The sequence below is a fragment of the Aquarana catesbeiana genome, linkage group LG06 (assembly GCF_042186555.1).
Source record: "Aquarana catesbeiana isolate 2022-GZ linkage group LG06, ASM4218655v1, whole genome shotgun sequence".
Lineage (NCBI taxonomy): Eukaryota > Metazoa > Chordata > Amphibia > Anura > Ranidae > Aquarana > Aquarana catesbeiana.
Window position 1 is genome coordinate 39,889,362 of NC_133329.1, and position 26,354 is coordinate 39,915,715.

Here is a 26,354-nt window from a genome sequence, read left to right on the forward strand (position 1 = left end):
AGCACCTGTACACTCTGTATGGACCAGATCCATTTTTACAATCTAGCTATGCACCTATTGATTCAGCAATGCCAAAGTAATGCACATACCAGAATTTTTTTAGGCACAAATAAGGTTATCTATTAGCAATCTCTATATATTCTAAGGTCAGTTAGTAGCAAGAAAAATACTTCTTTCTATTTCAAGTAGTGATAGGTTGTAAAACAACTGAAAGACAAAATGTGCAAATTTCATTCTACAATTTCTCCCTCTTACAAACTAAAACTATGTTTTTTTTCCAACGGATGTTGGCTCAAACTTGTCTTGCATACGCAGGGTCACACAAACTTGGCCGGAAATTCCGAACACGGTGACAAACAACACGTACGACGAGCCAAGGAAAATGAAGTTCAATAGCCAGTGCTGCTCTTCTGCTTGATTCCGAGCATGCGTGGAACTTTGTGCGTCAGATCCGTGTACACACGATCGGAATTTACAGCGGCAACAAGACAGCGGCAGCAGACCGGGCCCCCGCTGGCAAAAGAGCTGGAAGAAGATAGCGGAGGGGCCCAGGAGAAGAGGCAGAACACCGGGAGAAGTCGGAAGAAGACCCCCCCCGAAGTCGGAAAGAAGACCCCGGAGCTGCCTAATAAATTACTCTTAAAACCTGTGTACTGTGTTTTTTTTTTATTGACACATTTCCCTAGGTGAATGGGTAGGGGTACCATGTACCCCATACTCATTCACATAGGGTGGTGGGCCGGGATCTGGGGGCCTCCTTATTAAAGGGGGCTCCCAGGTTCCGATAAGCCCCCCGCCCGCAGTCCCCAACAGGGCCAGGGTTGTCAGGAAGAGGCCCTTGTCCTCATCAACATGGGGACAAGGTGCTTTGGGGGAGGGGAGGCCTGCAAGCACCCATGTTAAGGGCATGCGGCCTGGTACGGCTCAGGAGGGGGGCGCTCGCTCGTCCCCAGCCCCTTTCCTGGCCGGCCGAGCTGCGTGCTCTGATAAGGGTCTGGTATGGATTTTGGGGGGACCCCTATGCTGATTTTTCGGCGTAGGGGGTTCCCCTTACAATCCATACCAGACCTAAGGGCCTGGTATGCTCCTGGGGGGGGACCCACGCCGGTTTTTTCATTTAAAATTTGGGAGTGAGCCATCTCGGCGCTGGCTCCCGCGACGGGGCTCACAGGTGTAAAATTGACACAATATCGCGGTCACCTACTGTATTCCTGGCAAACACAAGTTGGCGAATCGCTGGAGATCACAGCCATACGTTGTGTGTAAACAGCTCCCAAGACTTTCAGTATTTGAAATCAGTCCAGAAGGAAGTGCTGGACCAACTAAGACTTGGCATCGGAATCACCTTTTGCCCCTTACTGATGTAGTCAGGATAATCTCCGAGGAGGAGTTATCATCTACATCAGAAGTTGCACAACAGCCTGTAACTAGGTCCCAATCTGGGGCATTGACAACTGAAGACAGTGAGGAGAGAGAGATGGACATTAGCTGGTTGTGGTCATCTAATATACCCGAAACTGAAGCGAATGTTTCATCACTCACCCACAGCCGAGGAGAGTAGTGAGGCTCTCAGGCCAGAAGCTCCAGAGTTTGTGCCATTGTCTGGGAAAGCTGAAAAGTGTTTATCTCCCACTGAAGTAGAATAAAATGGTGTCCATCCAGAAATAGGGGACACACCAAAAAAACAAAGGGAAAAGAGGAACATTCGCCCACCCAAGAGACTAACATACTATGCATTGGGCGAGTGTTCTGAAACAACAAAGATTACCAGCAAAAGGAATGTTGATGAGTCTAGCTCCTCCTCAGTCAATCTGGACAATGAGAGCCCTGTTTCACCCCTTGTCACACCTGTATCTGATACTAAAGTGACAGTTGTGGGTACACAGAGTAGCTTTTGAACACCTGAGAATTGGTGAGAGGCTCCTCTGTCGGTCCTGTGCACTCGTTTAGAGGCTAAGATGTGTAGCAGGAACAAGGGCTTACATATCTTTGGGGACCAAAGATTTAAAGCAGGGGGAGTATGTAGCGCTGACAACTTGTGTTTCTAGTCATATGTGTGTTATACAGTACGTTAGTGCCATCTTGTGGACAATTGAGAAAGTACAATATGTTTACGTTTCATTATTAAGTGAAGTGACATGGAAGTGATTTATTGTTTACTTCTGAACTTTAGCTATGACCCACCCACAATGCTCCTGGACAAGGTGAGAACTGAACTGCATTGTGGGAGGATATAAAAGGGTAAGGAGCGGCCATTTTAGGTCTCTTGTTCCTGGGACGCGTGGCCTGCCAGCAGAACTCTGTGGGTGTGTGTGTCCCACAGGGTTGCGGCCTACTTTGCGAAGGAGCGGAGCAGCTGCAAGGATCCTGCCATCGCATTACAGTGTGCTAGAACAGCAGAAGTGATCCTTCCAGAGACCCGTGGGGAGATAATCGAGAACTCCTGGTCGTTAGTGAACGGAACAGTGTGACAGCGAGGTGGTGGCTCCATACTGACTGAGAACTGCTGAAATTGAGGCATCTACCTGCCCGGATCCTGTGTGGTGAGAGGGTTAACACCCAGAAGTTTATTTAAATACTACACACACATTTAGAACTGTACAGAGTGTTGCTGGGACAGATAGTCCCACGGACCAAGTTAAGTTGGAGAACTTCACATCTGAATAGACTTCAGTATTCAAGAACGGATGCTAGATGTTTGTTTTCTTCATATGAGAACACTTAGTCAATCTGCTGGATTACAATTGTTTTAGTGTGTTACATTACACTGCGCAACACACAGGAGGAACCCCTTTGCGGATTACAATTATAAAAGCTAACTAAGACTGAAGACGTCAGGACTACCTTTTCATTGCAGGGCCCTGCATTTAGTTACAAAGGATAGTGACTTTAAGGTCTAGAGCAGGGGGGGGGCTCCCGGGTACATTTGTATACAATTAGATATATTTTTGTCTGTTACTGATTGTCATAACCATTTCTTATACTGTCACATCACGTTGGTGTGATAGTATATTCAGTGTAATAACTCTTTATATATATTAAAATATTATTTACACAAAGACCGAAGTTATTTTTTGGTTATTACTGGTTTGTGTGCAGTGTTGTCATTTCTCCTGCAGTTGGAGCTACCAGCACCCAGGTAGAGGTAACTATAGCGATAAGTGTATTGTGGGTAAAAGTTGATACACATATTGTTACAACACTGCACTACAGTTGTGTCAAGGGGGTTGAACAATTTAAGAAGGGTGAAGAGCATAGAGGGCAGGCCCGCTTAAACCAGCAGCTCCACCGAGAGTTATTGCTACATATATACTGATACTGCAGCTAGCAAAATCAACTGCCTGCCTGTAGTATGAGAACACCACCAACCTTCTACAGGTAGCTTTAGCTGAACACTGTGCAGAGCTTGCAAAAAACTAACTTGTAGCTTATTTAGCTGCCTGCGGTAGTGATAGGATCAGGAAAACACCACCAAACTTCTACAGGTAGCTTTAGGTGAACATTGTGCAAAGGTCGCACTACACTAACTTGTAGTTTTAGCTGAACACTGTTCAGAGGACGCACTACACTAACTTGTAGCTTTAGCTGAACACTGTGCAGAGCTCGCGCTACACTAACTTGTAGTTTTAGCTGAACACTGTGCAGAGCTCGGAAAAAACTAACTTGTAGCTTATTAAGCTGCCTGCGGTAGTGATAGGATCAAGAAAACACCACCAACCTTCTACAGGTAGCTTTAGGTGAACACTGTGCAGAGCTCGCAAAAAACTAACTTGTAGCTTATTTAGCTGCCTGTGGTAGTGATAGGATCAGGAAAACACCACCAACCTTCTACAGGTAGCTTTAGGTGAACACTGTGCAGAGCTTGCAAAACTAACTTGTAGCTTATTTAGCTGCCTGCGGTAGTGATAGGATCAGGAAAACACCACCAACCTTCGACAGGTAGCTTTAGGTGAACACTGTGCAGAGCTCGCAAGAAACAAACTTGTAGTTTTAGCTGAACACTGTGAGGAGGATGCACTACACTAACTTGTTGCTTTAGCTGAACACTGTGCAGAGGACGCACTACACTAACTTGTAGCTTTAGCTGAACACTGTGCAGAGGTCACACTACACTAACTTGTAGTTTTAGCTGAAGACTGTTCAGAGGACGCACTACACTAACTTGTAGCTTTAGCTGAACACTGTGCAGAGGTCGCACTACACTAACTTGAAGTTTTAGCTGAACACTGTTCAGAGAACACACTACACTAACTTGTAGCTTTAGCTGAACACTGTGCAGAGGACGCACTACCCTAACTTGTAGCTTTAGCCTCGGTTCACACCAGAGGCGGCACGACCTGCACATGACTGCCTGGGCGACTTGCAAAACTACTTCTGTATAGAAGTCTATGCAAGTCGCCCCAAGTCGCCCCCAAAGTCGTACAGGAATCTTTTTCTAAGTTGGAGCAACTTGCGTCGCTCCCCTTAGAACGGTTCCATTGTACAGAACGGGATGCGACTTGTCAGGCGACTAGGTCGCCTGACAAGTCGCCCCCGTGTGAACCGAGCCTTAGCTGAACACTGTGTAGAGGTCACACTAAACTAACTTGTAGCTTTAGCTGAACACTATGAGGATGACGCACTACCCTAACTTGTAGCTTTAGCTGAACACTGTGCAGAGGTCACACTAAACTAACTTGTAGCTTTAACTGAACACTGTGAGGAGGACGCACTACACTAACTGTAACTAGTCTAACTGCCTGACTGTGGTACTAATAGGATCAAAAGAACACCAGCAATTTTCTTCAGGTAGCTGTAAATACTGTAACAAGACAAGCCTGCCTGTCAGTAGGAAGATAACAGGAACGGATCTAGCTAAACTGAATACAGTGTGTATATATATATATTATATAGTGTGGGGCGTGTTCTAAACCCCCTGAGCCATAATTGGCCAAAGCCACCCTGGCTTTGGCCAATTACAGCTCTCTCTACTGACGGCACTGTGATTGGCCAAGCATGCGGGTCATAGTGCATGCTTGGCCAATCATCAGCCAGCAATGCACTGCGATGCCACAGTGAATTATGGGCCGTGACGCGCCACACAAATTTGGCGCGAATGGCCCATATCGTTCGCAATTTGGCGAACGGGCGAAAAGACGATGTTCGAGTCGAACATGGCTTTCGACTCAAACACGAAGCTCATCCCTAGTAGTAAGTTCTCTCTCTCATGTCACGCAGCTCTGCTCGCTCCCCGGCGGCCCCTCCTCTCTTCTCGTCTATCCCCGTTCGCTTGTGACATCATATGGGATAGACGAGGAGAGGAGGGGCCGCCGGGGAGCGAGCAGCGCTGCATGACATGAGAGAGAGAGAACTTACTACAGACAGACGCTTCCTGCGCTACTCTGCATTCTGGCTCTCGATCGTCAGGCGCCAGCTGTCGGCGATTGATGGGTAGATCGCCCCGGACCTCCGAGGCAATAGGAGACCGCTGAAACCGGCCCACTGAGCCATCGGCCCACCGGGAAAGTCCCGGTAGTCCCGATGGCCAGTCCATCCCTGGTTACCTGTGACATTTGAATGTCAGCATAGAACTGGAATAAAAGACAAGACACTTTAACTGCGTGACATCTTTTATTTATGTTTATTACATCGTTATCAAGTCCATTTGTGTTTCAAGAATACATAAAGAAAAGTATAATATAGTCAAAATGAAAGCTTTCAGTGGCTAAATAAACACAATAAAAAAAATAAAAGCTTTTACCACTTTAACCATTTCATCCCCAGAAGGATTTGCCCCCTTAATGACTAGGCCATTTTGTGCGATATGGCACTGTTTCGCTTTAACCCACAAATAGAGGTTTCTTTTGGTGGTATTTGATCACCTCTGCGGTTTTGATTTTTTGTGCTACAAACAAAAAAAAAAAATTTTTTTTTAAAAAAGCAATATTTTTTTACTTTCTGCTATATAAATATCCCCCCAAAAATATATAAAAAACTAATCTCTTCCTCAGTTTAAGCAGATATGTATTCTTCTACATATTTTTGGTAAAAAAATCTCAATAAGCGTTTGCACAAAAGTTATAGTGTCTACAAAATAGGGGATATATTTATGGCATTTTACCAATGGTGGCGATCTGCGATTTTTAGGGGGACTGCGACATTGCGGCGGACAGATTGGACACTTTTGACACTTTTTTGGGACCATTAACATTTATACAGCGATCAGAGCTAGAAATAGCCATGGATTACTGTATAAATGTCACTGGCAGGGAAGGGGTTAACACTAGGGGGTGATCAAAGGTTTAAATGTGTGTCCTAGGTAGTGATTCTAACTCTGGGGGGATGGGACCTGTCACAGTTCTAGCCAGAACAGAGGCTGTTGGAGAGGACTGTATGCAAGCCTGTTGCCTTTTGATTATGGGCCCTGGATTTTCAATGGATTCATTCTGTTGGGACACATCCTGTGAGGAGATACTGGTGTCATCAACCTGTGTTTATGTTAATTGAATGAGCTAATGATATTGTCCTCTATACAATGTAGGAGACGGGACGACTGCTATTGTGTTGATATAACTGTGTGAAGCTCGGTAACCACAAGTCTGGGCGAAAGGTCATGTTTCACTCACCTAGGCTGTATAAAGAATTAGATAATTAGCTCATGTTAATTAGGTTACGTTTGTATTGTTAAAGTAATCTTCTCCTGTGTATATAAGACTGTATTCTGGTTCTGAATAAAGTGAGTTCTTGGTAGCAACAAGCAAGTGTCGCCTTGTTTGTGCTCGCAGAGGTTGGGATATCTGTATACAGACTGGGAGTTAGTGGTATATGACGGAAGCACTCAAGCGGAGTGTGGGACGTTCCGTGACATTGGTGGCAAGCAGCGGGAAAGCTTCCTGAAGTCTGGGACATCCAAACCTCCAACTGGATCCAAGATCAGCATAGCAGAATTCAGTCACCCCAGCGGAGATATGGACCTGGCATCAGAATTCCCGGGGCTGCTGCGGATCATCCTTTCAACATACACCAGGACTGTGTCTGAGGATGAATACCTGGAGCTTAGGCAGCAAATTCGGGTGGAGCTCTGGATTGCAGCCCTCCGTCTCGCTGGTATAAAACAGGGCAAGTGCTTTCCAACCCAAGAGCAACGGGCCAGTGACCAACGGGCATTACGGATGGCATTCCTGGGAGAGCAGCCCCAGGAGCAATGGGTGACTGAGTTGGACAGGTTGGTCCAGCAGGAGATAGAGCTGGACAATCGTTATCGGGCTCTGCAATGGCACGCAGAGGAGGGATATTTAGGGGAGATGACAGAATGCTCTCCAGAGGGATATGACTTTGGCGGCCCTGGATTGCTGTGGGAGAACCTTACAGATCTTTTTATGTTTGGCGATGAAGGGGAACCTGACCTTGAGGACCTGAGAGATTATAGAGAGTCTATGCTCGGTCTTGCAGGGGTCTCAGAGCTCAAACCTGATCTGGACCATTTGCTAAGGAAGGAACAGCATCTGGAAAGGGCATACAGGAAACTGCTAGAACACGTTCAGCAGCATGCCAGAGAATCGGCAGTGGAAAATCCGGAGATTGCCGTCCCCAAACCTAAAGTGCTGACAACAGGGCAGAGCTCTGCTAACCTCTGCCCAGCACTGATAACATCTTCTGGGTTCCATGGACAGGAGATGGTGAACCTATATCCCCAGACATCAGTTGCAGAGACATGGGACTTGATAGACTTTTCTGCTGAGGAAGAACAAGCTGATGAGCCTCCAGCAGAAGAGCTGCTATCAGGGCCAAAGTTCACTGTGCTCTGCCCAGCACCAACAGTGGCTTCGGCCTTCTTGAGAGAAGAGGTAGTCGGCCTTTCTCCCACAACACTGACAGGGACATGTGATTTTCTGCCAGCAGCATCTATGGAGTTAAAACAAACTTCTCCAGATGAAGATCTGGTAACTGAACAGAGGGTCCAAGACCTCTGTCCCATACTTTTACCAATGCCAGAGACTGGGGATTTAATAGACGTTTCTGTAGAGGAGGAACCACCTGGCAAACCCCCAGCAGAAGTGCTGGCAACCGGACAGAGGGTCCAAGACCTCTGCCCCACACCTGCAGCAATTGTGGAGGCCCAAGGTGAGGAGATGGCAGTCTATCGCAAGCTGCAGATCAGGATCCAAGGAGAGAATGCAATCATCACCTCACAACTGCAGCTTGATCTGGTGTCGGTTGATGGGGCTTCAGTTCCCACCTGTATACCCCAGGGATGCTGGGCAGTCGGCCCAGATCCCCAACAGCAGGATGGAGTGAGCCCAGTCCCCCTGTCTTCTCTCCAGCGGCAGAAAGGATTCCAGGGAGAAGGGCCAGTCCGGGCCTCTCCCCAGCGGCGGATATGTTCTCTGAGAGAGGCAGAGGTTGGCTGGGTGAGTAATACTCTGTTTGGAACAATTTATTTGGGGTACTGTGTGGGTACAGGCAGTAGAGGACCGGAACTACTTACTAACTTCGGAGTCAACCCGTCTGGGGTCTCCTCCTATGTTAGTCTCCTGCCGAAATGGGAGAAATGTCACAGTTCTAGCCAGAACAGAGGCTGTTGGAGAGGACTGTATGCAAGCCTGTTGCCTTTTGATTATGGGCCCTGGATTTTCAATGGATTCATTCTGTTGGGACACATCCTGTGAGGAGATACTGGTGTCATCAACCTGTGTTTATGTTAATTGAATGAGCTAATGATATTGTCCTCTATACAATGTAGGAGACGGGACGACTGCTATTGTGTTGATATAACTGTGTGAAGCTCGGTAACCACAAGTCTGGGCGAAAGGTCATGTTTCACTCACCTAGGCTGTATAAAGGATTAGATAATTAGCTCATGTTAATTAGGTTACGTTTGTATTGTTAAAGTAATCTTCTCCTGTGTATATAAGACTGTATTCTGGTTCTGAATAAAGTGAGTTCTTGGTAGCAACAAGCAAGTGTCGCCTTGTTTGTGCTCGCAGAGGTTGGGATATCTGTATACAGACTGGGAGTTAGTGGTATATGACGGAAGCACTCAAGCGGAGTGTGGGACGTTCCGTGACAGGACCGATCCTTGTTATACTTAGTATGAACAACAGATCAGTCTCCTCTCCCCTGACAGAATGGAGATGTGTCTGTTTACATTGACAGATCTCTGTTCTGTCTCTCTCAGGAGCGATCGTGGGTGCGCGCCCCCTAGTGGTCTTAAAGCGGCCAACGTTTAGCTATGGCAATTTGCCCAGGAGTGCCAACTTGCCGCAGTATATGGTCTTCTAGTGGTTAAAGCTCCATTTTCAGGAATTATAACAGATATAAAGATGAAAATGTCTACGTGATTTAGTCATATAATTGTAAATAAGCAGTTTCAAGGCAACACCAGTCTACAACAGTAAGCACATGCATCCATTGTGTTCAAGCTGGTTTATCATCATTATCATTAAAAGTGTTCCAGCCATCAGTACCATGATGAACAAAATAAAACGACTACAATTATAACAATAATAAGAAGAAGACATTAAACTACTACAATATTTCTCTACTTACATTTATTAATAAGAGAAATTCCAACGCAGAATTTAGAAATGAACATATATTCTATTTGTCATGATTTACAGTGCTTCCCTAGACAAGCCTTTTTTATGGTTTGCATAGAACAGTGAATGGTTAGAATCTCTACTTTATTTTCCTATTTGTGTCCTATTTGGGAGATTTTACTTCTTGTTCTGTGTACAAAGCATGATGTTTATGGACATTTCTTCAAATTGAAATTAAATCCCATTTTAGTTGTCCTTGAAGCAGGTTTCCCCTTTATTTCTATTCTAGTAACAACTGTAACAATTTAGATTTTTCATCCCTTTAATAGTACAATTCATGGAGAGGGTGAATTTCCCTAGAAAGGCGACAGAGAACAATAAACACCAGAGAAAGTGAAACAGACTGGAGCTCCACACTGATGAACTAAAGTCCAAAAATAAGTTTATTCCAATAAAAGTTCTGTAGAATCTGTACAAATATTCAATGGGTTTCAGGGGTTCAAAGGTACCCCTTCTTTAGAACTTGAGAATAAATGGAGAGTCTTAGTTATTGGACTTGGTCTAGGAAAGGCTATACTTAACAGCAGCTGTTGGCTGCATTGGATATTTATTTGGATTCCACATTTAAGGAAATGCATTTGTTTTCTTGGTTTCAGTTCTTAGGAGTGGAACTCCAGTCCATATATCTTTCTCCAGTCACAGTCCATGAGAGTCTTTAAAGTAGGAGAACACTATCATATTTTCATCATTTCCACACCATCAGGTGGAAATAGATACAGATCGGGGGTTCAGTTATCTTCCCTTCCAGCAATAAAAAACAGACTAGGGTTCTAACACTTCTGCATTCTGATTTGTAGGAACACCTGGATGGATTATGCTTTGTTGTCAGCAAAATCCTTATTAAGCATGCCTGCCTGTACTTTAGCTCACATAATTTTATCATCTTAATTGCCCTGAAGAACTGAAATTGTAAATAAAACAATCAGTGACAGGTGGATTATTCTTGGGAGAGTGTTTTGTCTGTGATTCTCGCTAGCTCTTTCTCTAGAGAAAGAAATAAATACATTTTAAATGGGTGAAGATATGCATCAGATGCATAACGATACACCATTTTTAAGCTGTAAAGAGCTTCCTCTTTGGTTATTTTCTTCCAGTATTCAGGCAGTACAGCTGGCTCACATTCATATTCCTTTGCAAACTTCTCATTAAATTTCACGAAAATGAACTTCCAGTAGTCTGTTGCCCAAATGTACGTAAAAGGTCTTATCTCCCAATCTGGGTAAATCTCTTTGTACTTTTTATATTCGTGAAATTTCCACTCTGTATCTGGATTCTTGAATTTGTCACTGGAAGACACAGAAGTGGTGCAGATCCCAGTGGCCAGTGTGTTTGTTTCATCCATTTTTAATCTTCCCAATCCCTCTGGTCTGTGGAGAAAAGCAGAGTGTTTTTGATGATTTTTGCCTCCGTCCTCACAGGGAGCTTTACAGAATGGGCACTGCTTCCTGCAACCAATCACCTTCTTGAGCAGCTCCTCCTGAGGCTTCGGAGTGACCGCTTCAAGTATACACTCAATTTTTATAGCCTGCACATCTGACAAAATACTTTTTGTTTCTTCCTTTAGCAATGACTTGATGTATGATGAGAACTCTCCAACATTTGCTTTGCTGTGGAATGTGATCAGCTTCAATCCCTCCTTGCTAATTACTAATTCTCTGTTTAGCATCCCACAAACATTGTCTAAATATTTGCCTATATCTTTACTATGGAGACACTTTTTATCACTAAGAACAACTGTGATCCTATTCTTAATGGAATTGAAAATTTCCTCTCTGAATCTTGTGAGAGTCGAGGAATTTTGGTATTTGTCTAAGATGTACTGTAGTATCCAGTCAACTAAAAATTCTTCATATGACTGAATGTAGCGGAGATATTTCTTAAATGACATTTCTTCCAGGAGACTCTGCAAGACGGTAAACTGAAAACATTTTCTGCTGGTGAAGACCTCCTTGTCAGAACTGCTTAGAATATCATCAACAATTTTTACACCAATCTGTTTAAAAATGTACTTAACAATAGCCGGCTCCAGATAGCTCTCATAGAAGAGTTTGGCTCTGCTATGACATTCATCTTTTTCTCGGAAAATGTTCTGAAACATTAAAAAATACTGAGTCTTCAGTTTATTCAGGCACATTTTAGGGTCATTCTCCTCTATGAATTTCTCATGCATCTTTTCAAACTCTTGAGCTGCATTTGCTAAAATGTAAAGTTTGATATCCAGCTCAAATTTTGTAGAGAGTTTTAGCTTTTTACTGTCAGTTTCCTCAAACTTTTCATTGATCATGTGCAGCAAATCCTTACAGTACACATCTGTATAATCTTCAGAGCTGTTTATCTTTCCTGTCACATATTTATTGCAACTATCAATCAATAGTTGTGCAAAATCTTCAGATTTTTTATAGAGACGTGGAAAATAATTTGCTACAGCTTCCAATGTTTTTTTGGTCCTGGAGGAATCAATATACTTTTTTTTCATTTCAAATGTTTTTTTATAGGTCGCTAAACTGTTAATTTGTTTTATTTCTTCTTGTACAGCAGTACTTTTATTCTTCATGTCCAGCTTAAGTTCCGATAACATTTTCCCACTAACATTGCTTGGATTTATTTTGTCAAAGTGTAAACCTGACAGTGTACTTCCCCACATTGTGTCAAACTCTTTCTGTAATTCTTTGTCACTGACTTCTTTCTTCCTACTTTTGATTTGCAGTAATTCTGTGATTTTATCTTCAATTAATTTCTGGTATCTGTTCTGCATATTTTGAATCTCTATCTTTCCTTTCTGGATAGAAACAGCCTCTTCACACTTTTTTAGTGTGCTGTTTTCATGACTCTCTATTAGAGAAGTTATACTTAAGACAAACCGTGTCCTGAATTCTTCTATTAGATGGGAATTCTCTGCTTTATTTTCATAATAGCTTTCTAGCAATTTCAGCATGTTTTTTTTTTCTTCTCGTAGAACGTCTTGAAGTTCCTGTTTGTATTTATCACATGTCTCTGCATTAAGAGTGTCTGTAGACTGATTTTTAATAAATGTGTATGTGCCGCTAAACCAGTTGTGCACCTTTTGGCTCAGTTGCCATTCCCATTGAGAGAAATTAATGCACAGTTTGTTGTAAGCATCTGCTACCAGGGTGTTTTTGAAACTAAATATAAATGTTTCATACTTAACTGCTGTCCATAAATCTTCCATCCAGGTTTTGAATTCATGAATCTTGAGTGGTTTGAAATTAGATTTGTCAGTTTTCATGAAGTCAAATAAAGAATTTTTTAACTCAAAAACATGCTCACTGTAGCCAATATTGACTGAAGCCATAGGCGACACTCCTTGAAATAATGCTGGAAAGTACCAGTTGTGTTTCTCAAAATCATAATCCATGACATCACTAAAAGTCATTATATCAGTCTTCTTTTCCATTTCTGCTGCTACTTCTGTCATTTTGTCCAAGAGATCAAGAATTTTCTTCCTGTCTCTCATGTTCATATCATGAGCAGATATGTCACTGACACTCTGATGTACAAACTGGCAGTTGGGTTTTCTTCCTACTTCTTTAATCCGAAGAAAAGCATGGACCACAATCTGTAAAATGTCGTTCATTTCTGTACTGGCTTCCATGGCCATGGTGAATATGGTAATGTCACTCAAACCTGCCACCAGTGTGGCCAGCTCATTGTCATGTTCATTACTGTCCTCCAAATAGGCCAACTCTGGAGCTTTCAACCCCTCAGTGTCAATCACCAGAATGAAGTCACAGCCCAGCTCCTCCTGGAAGCTCTCTTTCACTTTTAGAAGGGTCATGAAGGCTCCTCGTGTGCATCGTCCACTGGCCACCGGGAACTGCAGACCAAACATGGTGTTCAAAAGGGTGGACTTCCCAGTACTCTGCACTCCCAGTACAGATATCACTCCCATTTTGCGTTGTCCTCCTGTCTTCTTGTCCAGCTCAGTCAGAATATCAGTTATCCATTGTATAGGGATGTTAGAAACATCTCCATCAACCAGCTCCACTGGAAATCCTTCCATCAAGAGATCCGCAACTATTCCTGGAAGTCTCAGAAATTGTTTTTCCTGTTCTAGATCACTGATGCATCTAGTTGCGTAACACTCAGCCTCATATATTTGTCCTATCTCCCGTATGAAGTGTTCGATTCCTAAAGAGCTGCTATAGATACTTTGATCTAGCTGCTTCAGTTCTTCGCTGTTCAGCCTGGTATACTCCATATATTTTTTTTGTAACTGAAAAAAATTATTTCTAGCCATTGAATTCAACAGAAGCTTTGTCCATTTTAAAAAGAATTGTCTCTCTTTCTGATTCAAATGAGTTATTGCATTTATAAACAACATTATGCTCTTTGGTATGTCTTGCTCATGTTGCGCAGTGCGTAATAAAGACCGACGTGATTCCAGTTCAGATCTATATTCTTCTGTATCTTTTCCTCCTTGCTTTTTCATTCTGCACATCTCCTTTTCTATTTTAGACAATTCTTTCCATGGATGTCCTTGTATCAGTGTTTTCTTCTTAAACTCTTCAACATCACCTATTGTGGAGAAAATATTACGGGCAAACTCTGCTGCTTTTTGAGATTCAGGAGAGTTTTCATCAACAAGTATTGAAAGTTCACCTATTTCTTTACTCACATTCTCCAAGGTTACTTGTTTTTTGTTGTTTGAGGAACAAATGCATTGTTGTATTTTCTTAGCAAGCTCTGTATTATTTCCTGTGTCTGTATTTACTATTACATTTGTTTTATCAATGCTTAACTCTGACATCAGATTTTTTAGATATTGCCGTGTCTCTGGCTTCATTTGATATCCTGGAGGACAAATCAGAAAAAAATGGCTGTGAGTATTCTTGCAGGATGATAACAGCCTGAACTGTCCCTCAGAAATATTCTCAATGAATATAAATACAGCTGATGAGACTCGAGTCTGAAACATGAACTGGTCCCAGTTGGACTCCAGGTCTCCGCGTAAGTTTGCCACTGCGATGGGCTCTGGGAAAACATCAGACTTACCACAGGGAAAATACCAGGACATTTCCACCAGTCCATCAGATATTTTCCTCTCAATGTTTCCCCCTGCTATATCATGGCAAATGAAGTAGCTGTTACATTGTTGAACTGGATTAAGAACTTTGTTCAGGACTGTAGATTTGGATAATTTGTTTTCCCCCAGCCTAACAAAAGAGAAAATGGACATAGAAATATTCACCAAATTCTCCTCTTTGAACCTTTTACTGTCAGCTATTGACTGAGGTCTCCATTTCTTTACTATATCTCTCATTGCCCAAAGCATGAGGGTGCAGTGTGACCCGTCACCAGAAGGGAGCAGCAAAGGGACAGCAAACTGACACATGGCCATTTTGGTTACAATCTCTTGTTGTAGAAAACTGTCTGAACAATGAAGAAGAGCACACAGGACATCCAAGGGGTGAACTGATGGTGTGGAACGTTTAACTTGTATATCTAAGAAGTCTAATGAGTTATCATCTTCATTTGCGTCTACACTTGAATTATTTTCAATGACTGTGTTTCTTGCAGTTATGTTCACAGCCATTAACTTCTGTAGAACATGTTGGGGAAGGTCTTCTATCTTCTGGGGTTTCCTATTATCTAGATTCTCTGGATCAATGCAAAGAACATTGTTCAATGTTAGTTTTGACTCCTCATTACCGTTCAATTTCAGCTGTGTTAGGAGGTCTAGGAAAATCTTTCTTCTGTCTGCAAAACACGAGAGCACATATTAGTGTTCAATACAAAAAAAAATCCTGTTTGAAAGACGTTTTACAAATATCTGAAAAATCCAATAAAAATCTTTGAATTGGAAAAAAAAAAAAAAATATCTGAAAGACGTTTTACATATAAATGTTCACAGGAAACAAGGATGGGCCAATCTGAGAAAAATCTACTCTATGGGTTGTTTGACATAATCTGGTCATTACGATCTGATTTTACAGTCTTTGGACAATTGTGTTTAAAGTTACCATTGACTCTATAATGTTCACATATCCATATAGGCAGTTCCTTGCACTGCATAGTTTTTGGTAAATCCAAAGGAGGTTAAAATATCAGATTGTAAAGTGTATAATCAGTTTATTCTGCTCCTGTGATCGAGTTTGCTGTTGCAATTGACCAATATGATTTTTTTCCCACTCTAAACAGTTCTTTATTAGAACAAAAAAATAAAATAATTTACAAATAATACATTTGTGTAGGAAATGTCAGGTGTGGTTGACAATCTTACAAACAGTTATTTGGTCAGACATCCCATAAACAATATGTTACATGCTGAGACACATATTGACACGTATAGCGTGGAAATAATAAAATCATGCATGATACATCATGTAATTATTTTACCCCAGTACATAGATGATATGTCGAAAACAATAAAAGTAAATAATCACTAAACAGCAAACATCCACTTTCCCTCAGCACTCATGAATCTGTTCAAATAATCAGGTCACAGACCCTTCAGATGCTGCTATTAAGTGAATCAGGAAGTAATATGTCTACACGCCCTAAGGAGATATAGGCATTAGCAGAGCTATACTCTTGTATCGATTCCGAAGGGTAATAATTTTAAGCACATTATATATATATATATATATATATATATATATATATATATATATAGTGGAACCTCGGTTTGCGAGTAACGCGGTTAACGAGCGTTTCGCAAACCGAGCACTGTATTTCTAAAAATCCTAACTCGGTTTGCGAGTGTTGTTTTGCAAGACGAGCAGGATTCAGGCCAAAAGCGGTGTGCAGTACCGCTTTTGGCCTGAGGTGGGGGGCGCCGGAGCCGAGCAGAGCCGAAAGGCGCTGATCATCGGCGTTTGGAAATGCGCGGAAACTCCCGAGGACAGTTCGGCCAACCTCGGCAAACCTGGGAAAGGCTCGTGAACGGAGTCTTTCCCAGGTTTGCCAAGGTCCGCCGAAGTGTGCTCGGGCCTTTTCGGCCATTTCCGAGGCTCTCCGGCGCCCCCCGCCTCTGGCCGCATGCGGTATTGCATCCCATTGAAGTCAATGCGGAACAAATTTTTTTCGTTTACATTGACTTCAATGGAAAAACTCGCTTTGATATGCGAGTACTTTGGATTACAAGCATACTCCTGGAACGGATTATGCTCGTAATCCGAGGTTCCACTGTATATAAACAGCACAATGTCCTCATTTATAAACAAGAATAAAAAAGTCTCTGTAGAGTAATCAGCTGTAACAAAATAACCAACAGTGCGTGGGGGAGTGTTGAAATATTTTTAATTATAATTACTCAGAATCTCCATTCCTTCACCACACCACATGGGACACTGCTTCCTTAAGATGTTACACTCACCAGAAATCAGGTGAAAATCAGCCTTAACCACTTAACAACCGGCCCATAGCCGAATGATGGCTACAGGGCGGTTGCATAACTCTGGGAGGGCGTACAGTGACATCCTACCAGAATCCCACTCTCGCGCGCCCCCTGGGGCACGCACCCGAGAACATCCTCTGGACCCGGCGGATCACGGTAAATGACCGCTGATTGCGGAAGTTTACCATGTGATCGCTCCGTCAAATGATGGAGCGATCACTTGTAAACAAACCGGCGTCATGTCATGACGGCGGTTCCTCTCGCCCCTCTGTGTACCGATCGGTGCAGTGTGAGAGGAGAGAGGGAAGGCAGCAGTGCTGTGGGCTGGATCTGTAGTGCCCACAGTGCTGCTCTGTGACAATTGCAGTCACATCCAGCCATCCATCTATCCATGCTCAACCATCCCTCCATACTCTAATACCCTGCAATACTCTGCAATACCCAGCCATACTCTGCAATACTCTGCAATACTCTGCAATACCCCCCAATACCCAGCCCTACAGTGCAACACTCGGTGATACCCAGCCATACTCGGCGATACCCTGCAATACCCTGCCATACCCAGCCATGCTCAGCCATGCTCAGCCATATTCGGCTGTACTCGGCCTCTGTATGTGGCCAGGCTGTGGAAGTCTCACACATGTGGTATCGCCGTACTCAGGAGGAGTAGGAGAATCTATTTAGGGGTGTAATTTTTGGTATGTACATGCTATGTGTTAGAAATATTGTATAAATGGACAACTTTGTGTCAAAAAAAAAAAAATGTGTTTTAACCACTTCCCGCCCGCCGTCATATGACGTCCTTGACTTTGTGTGGGGATATCTGAATGATGCCTGCAGCTACAGGCATCATTCAGATATCAGCTTTTTCAGCTGGCGATTCCCTACACCATAAGAATGATCATAGTGGCTATTCTGCTGCTTGATCACTCTTACGGGAGGCGAGAGGGGACTCCCCCCCCTCCCGCCGGCCCTCTGGTGCTTCTACCGTCTCACCACTATGATCGAAGCCAGGATCATTTTTTTATTTTATTTCAGGCTTCCCAGCCTAGAGGTGAGATGTGGGGTCTTATTGACCCCATGTCTCACTGTAAAGAGGATCTGTCATGTGATATTCCTATTACAAGGGATGTTTACATTCCTTGTAATAGGAATAAAAGTGATAAAAAAATTAGAAGCGAACGCATACGTAAGTCCCGCCTCATATGAAAATGATGTTCAAACCACATGACCAGTGTAAAACCAATGTCCCCTACATTCAATCACCATAATACTCCAACCCCATATCTTCCCCACCTAAAATAATGAGACCACACCTTCTCTTTGTTGGAGTAAAATGGCCATAACAGCCTCTTTTATTAAAACACTTCCAAATAATACTCCAATAAATAACCAATAAATAACCAATAAACATAAATAATAACGTAATAACCTAAACTGTTAACCCCAGTCTGATGGTCTCTGACGGTGACCCACCTTTCAAATATAACCAACGTATACCATCGTATAACACCAACGCACTGCGGGATATTTACCAAACTAATAGGCCTCCAGCTGCTCGGAGACAACCGCTTCCCACAGTGCCACAAAATCAGTATTCCCTCCAACGTTCAGGAATACACCGGAGGGGCACATGCTAATGATGAGCCCCCCACCCATTATTTTATCCCTCCTTTTACTGCCCCCGTCAAAGACCACCAGAAGAACACAGCCACAGCCCAAAAGTGTGACAACCTTACACTTGAGGGCCCCTACACACCCTCAGGGCCTGTTGAATCCCCCCTGCAAACCCATAGACCATAAATCAATCCCTACGTCGGATAGATGAACACCATTCTTCCGTAAATAGAGACCTACATTCACCTCCAGTTCTCTGTGCCTTATAACAATCCCTCCATTCTGTACCACAAACCTCCCCACTACTTTGTTGACTCGTATATCTTGTTAATGCTCGCTATTGACCTAGCCCAGCGCCATGTTGTTCGAGCCACTATGTCAGACCATACCAAAAGTGTCCCCGGGAATTTTTCGCGCAACTGCATAAAATCCCTCTTTATGTCAGCAAGCAGGTCCCTGACTGGCCGGATCCCTAAGTCGTTACCACTCACATGGATAACCAATACGTCAGGAGGTCTGTTCAATCTTACGAACCTTTCCACTTCCACCATTACTCTACCCCACAACATCCCTGGTCTCCCCATCCAGCGTATGTCAGCCTCCCTCCTGGAAATTCCCAATTGTCTGCCATCTGGACGTACGTCACCTCTCCTGGCCCCCCAACAAACGTAGGAGTGACCAATGATCCAGACGAGGCGCACTAAACCTCCATCTGAAACGAAAAACAAAACACAAAGATAGCAACATACCCGTTCCTAACACTAAAATGGCACAACTATTCAACCACACTCACCCCCTTATTTTGGGTTTTATTTAATTTATTTTTAATATTTTAATCCACAACCAAATGAGGTCTATTATAAGACCGGAATCTCCTGGACTCCCATCTCCCAATTCTGCGAAAATCGTCTAGATAGTGTATGACTGAGTCCAGGCCCGATACCTCCCTTACCACCCATTCCAAAAATGAGCTAAACGCCTCAAACATGGCGCATGAAACAGAACAGCCCATAGGCAAACATTTGTCAACATAAAACTGCTCCTGCCAGTGACATTCCAGCAGCCTGAAGCTCTTCGGATACACTGGTAACAAGCGGAACGCCAATTCTATATCCGCTTTTGCCATGAGTGCACCTTGACCAAACCTCCTCACCCACTTGACTGCCGCATCAAATGAAGTGTAGGACACTGTGCAATCTTCAGGGTCAATGAAATCATTGACTGAACCCCCTTTCGGAAAGGACAAGTGGTGTATCAATCGGAACTTGTTTGGTTCCTTCTTGGGCACCACCCCCAAAGGTGACACCACCAAATCCGGCCAAGGTTTCTTGGGAAACGCCCCCCCCATGCGCCCCAGTGCCACTTCCTTGTGTAACTTTTCCCCAACCACCTCCTGATGCTACATTGCCGATTTCAGATTCCTTGCCATAGGCGGAACCGTCGCCAATGAACATGGGGTCTGAAAACCATCCGTAAAACCAGCCGCCAACAACCTCGCAGCACCCCAATCCGGATACTTAGAAAAGGCAGCATCTTTTCCACCTTCACTGGCGTCATCCCTCTTTGACGTAGAGTCACTGGCACGTTTTCCCCTCTTAAAACATTTTGACAAAGCATGGGTTCCCCCACACCCTGAGCACTCGTGCTTAAACTTACAAGCCCCCCCCCAATTTACAGGAACCTTCGTTAAAATGCCAGCACACTCCCCACTTTTTTTGCGGCCGGCAGTCCTGAGGAACTTGTACCCCCGCCCGACCCCCCCCCCCTGAAAAAACTGAGGCGGGGCCCGCGCTGAAGACATAAGCCTCATCCAGAGGCTAATATCTTTGTGATACCAACGTAATGATGGGCAGACAGCTTTCCGCTGTCTGAACTGCTCGTCATAACGCAGCCAAGCCGACCCACCGTACACCCTATGTGCCTCACCAATCACGTCTAAATAACAGAACAAAGCCGAGCAATGTTCTGGATTCTTTTCGCCCACCACGCTCGCCATGATGGCGAACGCTTGCAGCCAATTAACAAACGTACGTGGGATCAACCGGTACCTCCTCTTTTCCTCATCCTCTTTTTTGGAATCCGCAGGTTTTACCCTATCCAAATTAAACTTTTCCAAAGGCAGTAGTGAAAATATCTCCACATACTCACCCTTGTGAATCTTGTCACGGACCTCCTGTTTCAGATGAGCTCCCAAGGGGCCCTCGAAGCAAACGCAAACCTCACATTTCGCCGCGTCTGCAATCCTGACCAAGTCAGTCCTTTCCGTGGTCCCCTTATCCCCTGCCTTCTCCGTGCCATCTCCAGCCTGACTGGGGACCACACTCACCGGCGGCACTCCCACCCCGGCACCCCCAGTACCCCCTACAGCCAAACCACTCACCGGTACCGTCCATGGGGCCACTTGAGGTGGCTGCCCCGTCCCCCTTCAAATCTGCCTAGTAGTGCACGCAATCCCTGCAACAAGTCTGACATTTGCGTGCCCGACCCCGCACTGGCAGGCATATTCCCTGCCAATTGCTGGTCCGGCAGGACCCCTCCTGATTGCACCCCGGCACCCCCTGGCCCTACCAAACCTGCTGTAACCACCCCCAACAAATCCTGCAAAGCATCAGATAAAGACAGGTTATTGTTTGATTTACCGGGCTGACCGGGAACTCGCCCCACAGCCGCCACGCTGGTCTCCCTCGCTGGCACCTGTTGTTCTTCCTCCTCAGACACTTCTCATTCCGACCGCTCATCCTGTTCCAGTATGGGCGGCGTTGCAAGCCTCCCCTGAGACGATGTCCCTGAGGCCGTATTGTGCAATAATGGTGGGGCCCTCTTCACCCCCCGAAACTCCGCCCCCAGCAGACAGGCGTCGCTGACCTGACAGTTTCCTGGCTAGCGTTCTGAAGTCCCACACCATCAGACAGGCGTCTATTACCTGACCTGACGGGCTCCTGGCTTGCAGGTATGAGTTCATCTCCACTGACCTGTCTTGCTGCACGCTGTGCCGGTAGGCGCCGCCCCCTCCCGAGTCTTCTGTTCATCCTGGCCTCTCCTGCACCGCTCCTGTTCGTCTCACCATCCCTCCTCACTCCCCTTGTCTGACCGCTGTTCTGAGGGGGGATGCTCTGCAATTTGACCCCCGATCCACAGGCGGGGAACCGGCGCCATCGCGGCCCGTGGCCCTGCCCCCCGACACTGACAGGCCACGTGTAGACCCCCAGGGGGTGCTGCTACTTCCCGCTGCTGTCTCTTAGCCAGGGGGACCGAACTTCTGGGGAGCCTAACGGGCCAAGGTGCAGGCCCTGGTGAAAAGTGCGCCGGAGGTCGTGACCTCCGTGTGCGATGGGACACCTCATCTGGAGTGGATCCGCCCCTTCATCAGCGACGAGGTCCCCGACCTGACTCTGCAGCCATTCTGGTCCTTTTTCAGCAGCTGCTCTTCTCAGTCTGGCAAGGATTAGATCTATGTCAGCCATTTTGTGGAGGAGCAGTGAGAAAAAACTGCCTCCTTCGTCTAACTCTTTCTCACACTGATCCTTTGCTCCACCCTCCTTTAAATATAACTCCTCCCCCTTCCTTCCAAAGACTGTTTTCTTACCTCCCCTTTTCTTACCACGTTTTCCTTTCAGAATTAACCCCTTCAGTGTCTCCCTTAGCCACACTGTCATGCCCGGCCCTACACTACCCCTCCTTTCAGTCATTATCGCTCCGGGCCTCACTCATGTGAGGTATCGCTGCGAACGTTAGAGCGAGAGCAATATTTTTGGCCCTAGACCTCCTCTGTAACTCAAAACATGTAACCAGTAAAAAATTTTAAAGCCTCCCCTATGGGGATTTTTAAGTAGCGAAGTTTGGTGCCATTCCACGAGCGTGTGCAATTTTAAAGGGTGACATGTTGGGTATCTATTTACTTGGCGTAACTTCATCTTTCACATTATGTAAAAACATTGGGCTAACTTTACTGTTTTGGTTTTTTTTAAAGCTTTTTTTAAAGCTTTTTTTCCAAAAAAGACGCGTTAGAAAAATTGCTGCGCAAATACCGTGCGAGATAAAAAGTTGCAACAACCGCTATTGTATTCTCTAGGGTCTTTGCTAAAAAACATATATAATGTTTTGGGGTTCTATGTAATTTTCTAGCAAATAAATGATGATTTTTACATGTAGGAGAGAAATGTCAGAATAGGCTTGGGTGCTCCAGAAAGCCTAAAGGTGCTCCCTGCATGTTGGGCCACTGTATCCACTGTATCCAGTTTAGCTAGATCTGACTGCAGTCCATTCCTGGTGTACTATTCTTAATATACTTCAGGCAGGCAAGTGATTCAGTTGGCTGCAGTTTATATATACTTCTTCTTCTTCTTCTGGTTCTTCCTCCGGTGTTCTCGTCTGGCATCTTCCTCCGCGGCGTCTTCTTCTCTTCATCTTCTCCTCGGGCCGCTCCACATCCATGGGAGGCTCCCGCTGTGTGACGCTTCTCGTCTTCTGACGGTTCTTAAATAACGGATGGCGGGGCCGCCCGGTGACCCCAGCCCCCTCTGACGCACGGGGACTTCCCTGTGGCATTCGCCGTGACGTCAGAGGGGGTCACCTGTTACGTAACGGTGACCCCGCCCCCTCTGATGTCACAGGGAATGCCACAGGAAAGTCCCTGTCAAGTCCCTGTGCGTCAGAGGGGGGCGGGGTCACCGGGTGGCCCCGCCCTCCATTATTTAAGAACCGTCAGAAGACGCAAAGCGCCACACAGCGGGAGCCTCCCATGGATGCGGAGCGGCCTGAGAAGAAGAGAAGAAGACGCCGCGGAGGAAGATGCCGGACGAGAACACCGGAGGAAGAACCAGAAGTAGATGGAGGAAGAAACCGAAGAAAGATAGAAGAAAGAAGATGGAAAGAAGAAGAATTTAAATAAAGGAATTGTCAAAAACTGTCCCTTGTCATTTTTAACATTTTTGACAGTTTTTTTGTGAAATGGTAAGGGTACATTTGTGCCCCCTTACCATTTCACACAGGGGGGGGCCGGGATCTGGGGGTCCCCTTGTTAAAGGGGCTTCCAGATTCCGATAAGCCCCCCTGCCCGCAGACCCCCACAACCCCCGGCCAAGGGTTGTGGGGATGAGGCCCTTGTCCACATCAACATGGGGACAATGTTGAAGGCATGTGGCCTGGTACGGTTCAGGAGGGGGGCCGCTCTATCGTCCCCCCCTCTTTTCCTGCGGCCTGCCAGGTTGCGTGCTCGGATAAGGGTCTGGTATGGATTTTTGGGGGGGACCCCACGCCAATTTTTTTTTAAATTTTGGCGCAGGGTTCCCCTTAAAATCCATACCAAACCTGAAGGGTCTGGTATGAATTTTGAGGAAGGCCCTTATGTCTTTTTTCTTAATTTTGGCGCGGGGTTCTCCTTAAAATCCATACCAGACCTGAAGGGCCTGGTATTGAATTTAGGGGGACCCCCACGCCAGTTTTTTTCAAAATTTTGGTTCGGGGTTCCCCTGTGGGGAAATCCCATGCAGTTTTTATTAATGAACTTTTATGTGTATTGTCGGAGCGGCAATTCATTAAGAGCCGCGAGTAGTTTTAAATGACTTTTTTCCTTTGAAATGTCATCTTGTGCAGGGACTGTTCTAAACACAGGAAATATGCGCCCCTTTACAGGCATACTATAGACACCCCCAGGTACGAAATTTAAAGGAATATTACACTTTTATTGTTTGACTTTAAGCATTATTAAAATCACTGCTCCCGAAAAAACTGACGTTTTTAAAACTTTTTTTTGCATTGATACAGGTCCCCTGGGGCAGGACCCAGGTCCCCAAACACTTTTTATGACAATACCATGCATATAAGCCTTTAAAATTAGCACTTTTGATTTCTCCCATAGACTTTTAAAGGGTGTTCCGCGGCTTTTGAATTTGCCGCGAACACCCCGAATTGTTCGCTGCTTGGCAAACTGGCTCGAACTCGAAGCTCATCCCTACTCCTGACCATCTTCGCATAAAATAACATGTGGACCTGTGACTACAATCACTTAATGTATTGCTGTGCCATCTGGCACTTCCACCAACACCAGCTCATTTGGCACGGCATTATCAATTACCACATCATTAGGCCCTTTGTGGATCACAGACATGACCTCTTCTGTGCGTTCGCCCTTACTTGGCGTTTCAATCTCATGAGCAACATCGTCTGTAGTAGCAAGTACACCCTTGCATATAAGTGGCTCTGCAGGTACTTCATCTGGCACCACAGAAATCATGCCTGCTCCACTTATACCAACAGAGGCCTTTTCCAACAAAGCCAACAGGCTTTTTGCCCACCTGTCCCAGTCTGTTATCTCCGTGCTCCCAGAGGTACCACTCAGTACCGCTCCTACTGCACAAGGAGACCCAGAGGGACAGAGTGATGCAGCAACAGACACATTGCACATATCACTTTGGTTCACATAAGGATTGTGGCACTACATTTTTAACCATAGCAGACTGCAATACCACACCTTCACCACCTTGTTCTGAACACTTTCATATCTGTCATTGCCAGACTGCATTAACCCATTTCCACCATGAGTGTTTTCAAACATTTCAGTTTTAACATTTAACATGCTGTTATCACCATGTTCAGGTACCCTCTTATCCCTCAGAGCAGCACCATAGTTGTCCCAGGCAACTTCTGGCTCCAAAACGCAGAGCTCCCTGGGGGTTTCTAGGGACACCTCTGTGGCATTCGACACCGTTGCTAGGGGAGATAGCACATCTTTAACCGCATTCATAACAATGTTTTTACCTCTAGTGAGCTGCAATAGCTCATTAGCAACTGGACCATCAACTTTAGCCAACACAATATTAGCAGTTTTACCCATCATATTGTCACATTCAAGTTTACCACTTGCCTCCCCACTGGACAGGGCACTGCAGCGAGGCAAGTCCTTTTCCACACAGACAGTGGATCTCCCATGTGGGAGTCACCTCCACTCCAGTGTGCACAGTCATATACTTAGTCCCTTCTACAGGAGTTGGCATGTTCACTTGAGTACGTGGTCTATCCTTTGTTGCACTTTCACTGGCCAACTCTCCCTGGTGGCCATGGGATGAAATTGCAGCAGCCATTTCTGACTCTATAGCACCCCCTGCAGGCACAACTGGTACTTCCTCACTGTTGCCAGAGGTGACTGAAAACATTTTTAAACAGGAACCTGGGCTTGCAGAAAAAGACTTTTGACCAGTAGCACTATCACCACCTATGTTCCACAACCTGGGACAAGAAAAGATTCCATGCCCCAGTTGACCACATTCCAGGTACATTTCTGCACATATCTTTAGTGGGTCGCTGCTCCACATCTCCAATGTAGCTCCTCCTTCCGGTTAACACCTGATCTCTCGTTGCTAAGAGAGATGGCACTCTTCCAGCTGTACTTTGCTGACTCTCCCAAACACAGCGACTTTGCCCTCCTTGTAGCATTGTTGCTTTCAACTTGCCTTGATCCTCTGTCGGCAATACGTTTCTCATGTGGGCCGCAGACATGACATCACTGCGGTTTCTATGAGCAACCACATACCTCTCAAACTTCCGGTAAGCCTGTTGGTCACTCCTGGCATTCAAATCAGGCTTCCCAAATATTGTTGCAGACCTTTGTCTGGCCATGTCACCTTATCTTGGTGGAGACTGAGACAAAGGGCACTTGGAGACAACGTGACCCCACTCTTTGCACCGCAAACAGCACTCTTGCTTCAGAGCCTTAACAGGGCTTCCCCAATTGCATCCTCTTTCAAACTTAGGCCTCTGCAGATTGAAAGCTGGCCTGCTTGCACCAGCGTTGCCAGCAGCAA

The 26,354-nt window shown here is 45.1% G+C and overlaps 1 protein-coding gene across 1 annotated transcript in view; it reads right to left on the reverse strand.

Moving 5' to 3' along the window:
• Positions 1-5,597: 5,597 nt before the first annotated feature.
• Positions 5,598-26,354, reverse strand: part of LOC141148335 (interferon-induced very large GTPase 1-like) — a 61,393-nt gene continuing 40,636 nt past the window's right edge. The window contains exon 3 of the mRNA XM_073635712.1: positions 5,598-15,296. Coding sequence (XP_073491813.1) covers positions 10,516-15,296 — 4,781 coding nt within the window. The 3' untranslated portion in view covers positions 5,598-10,515. The remainder of the gene's footprint in view (positions 15,297-26,354) is intronic.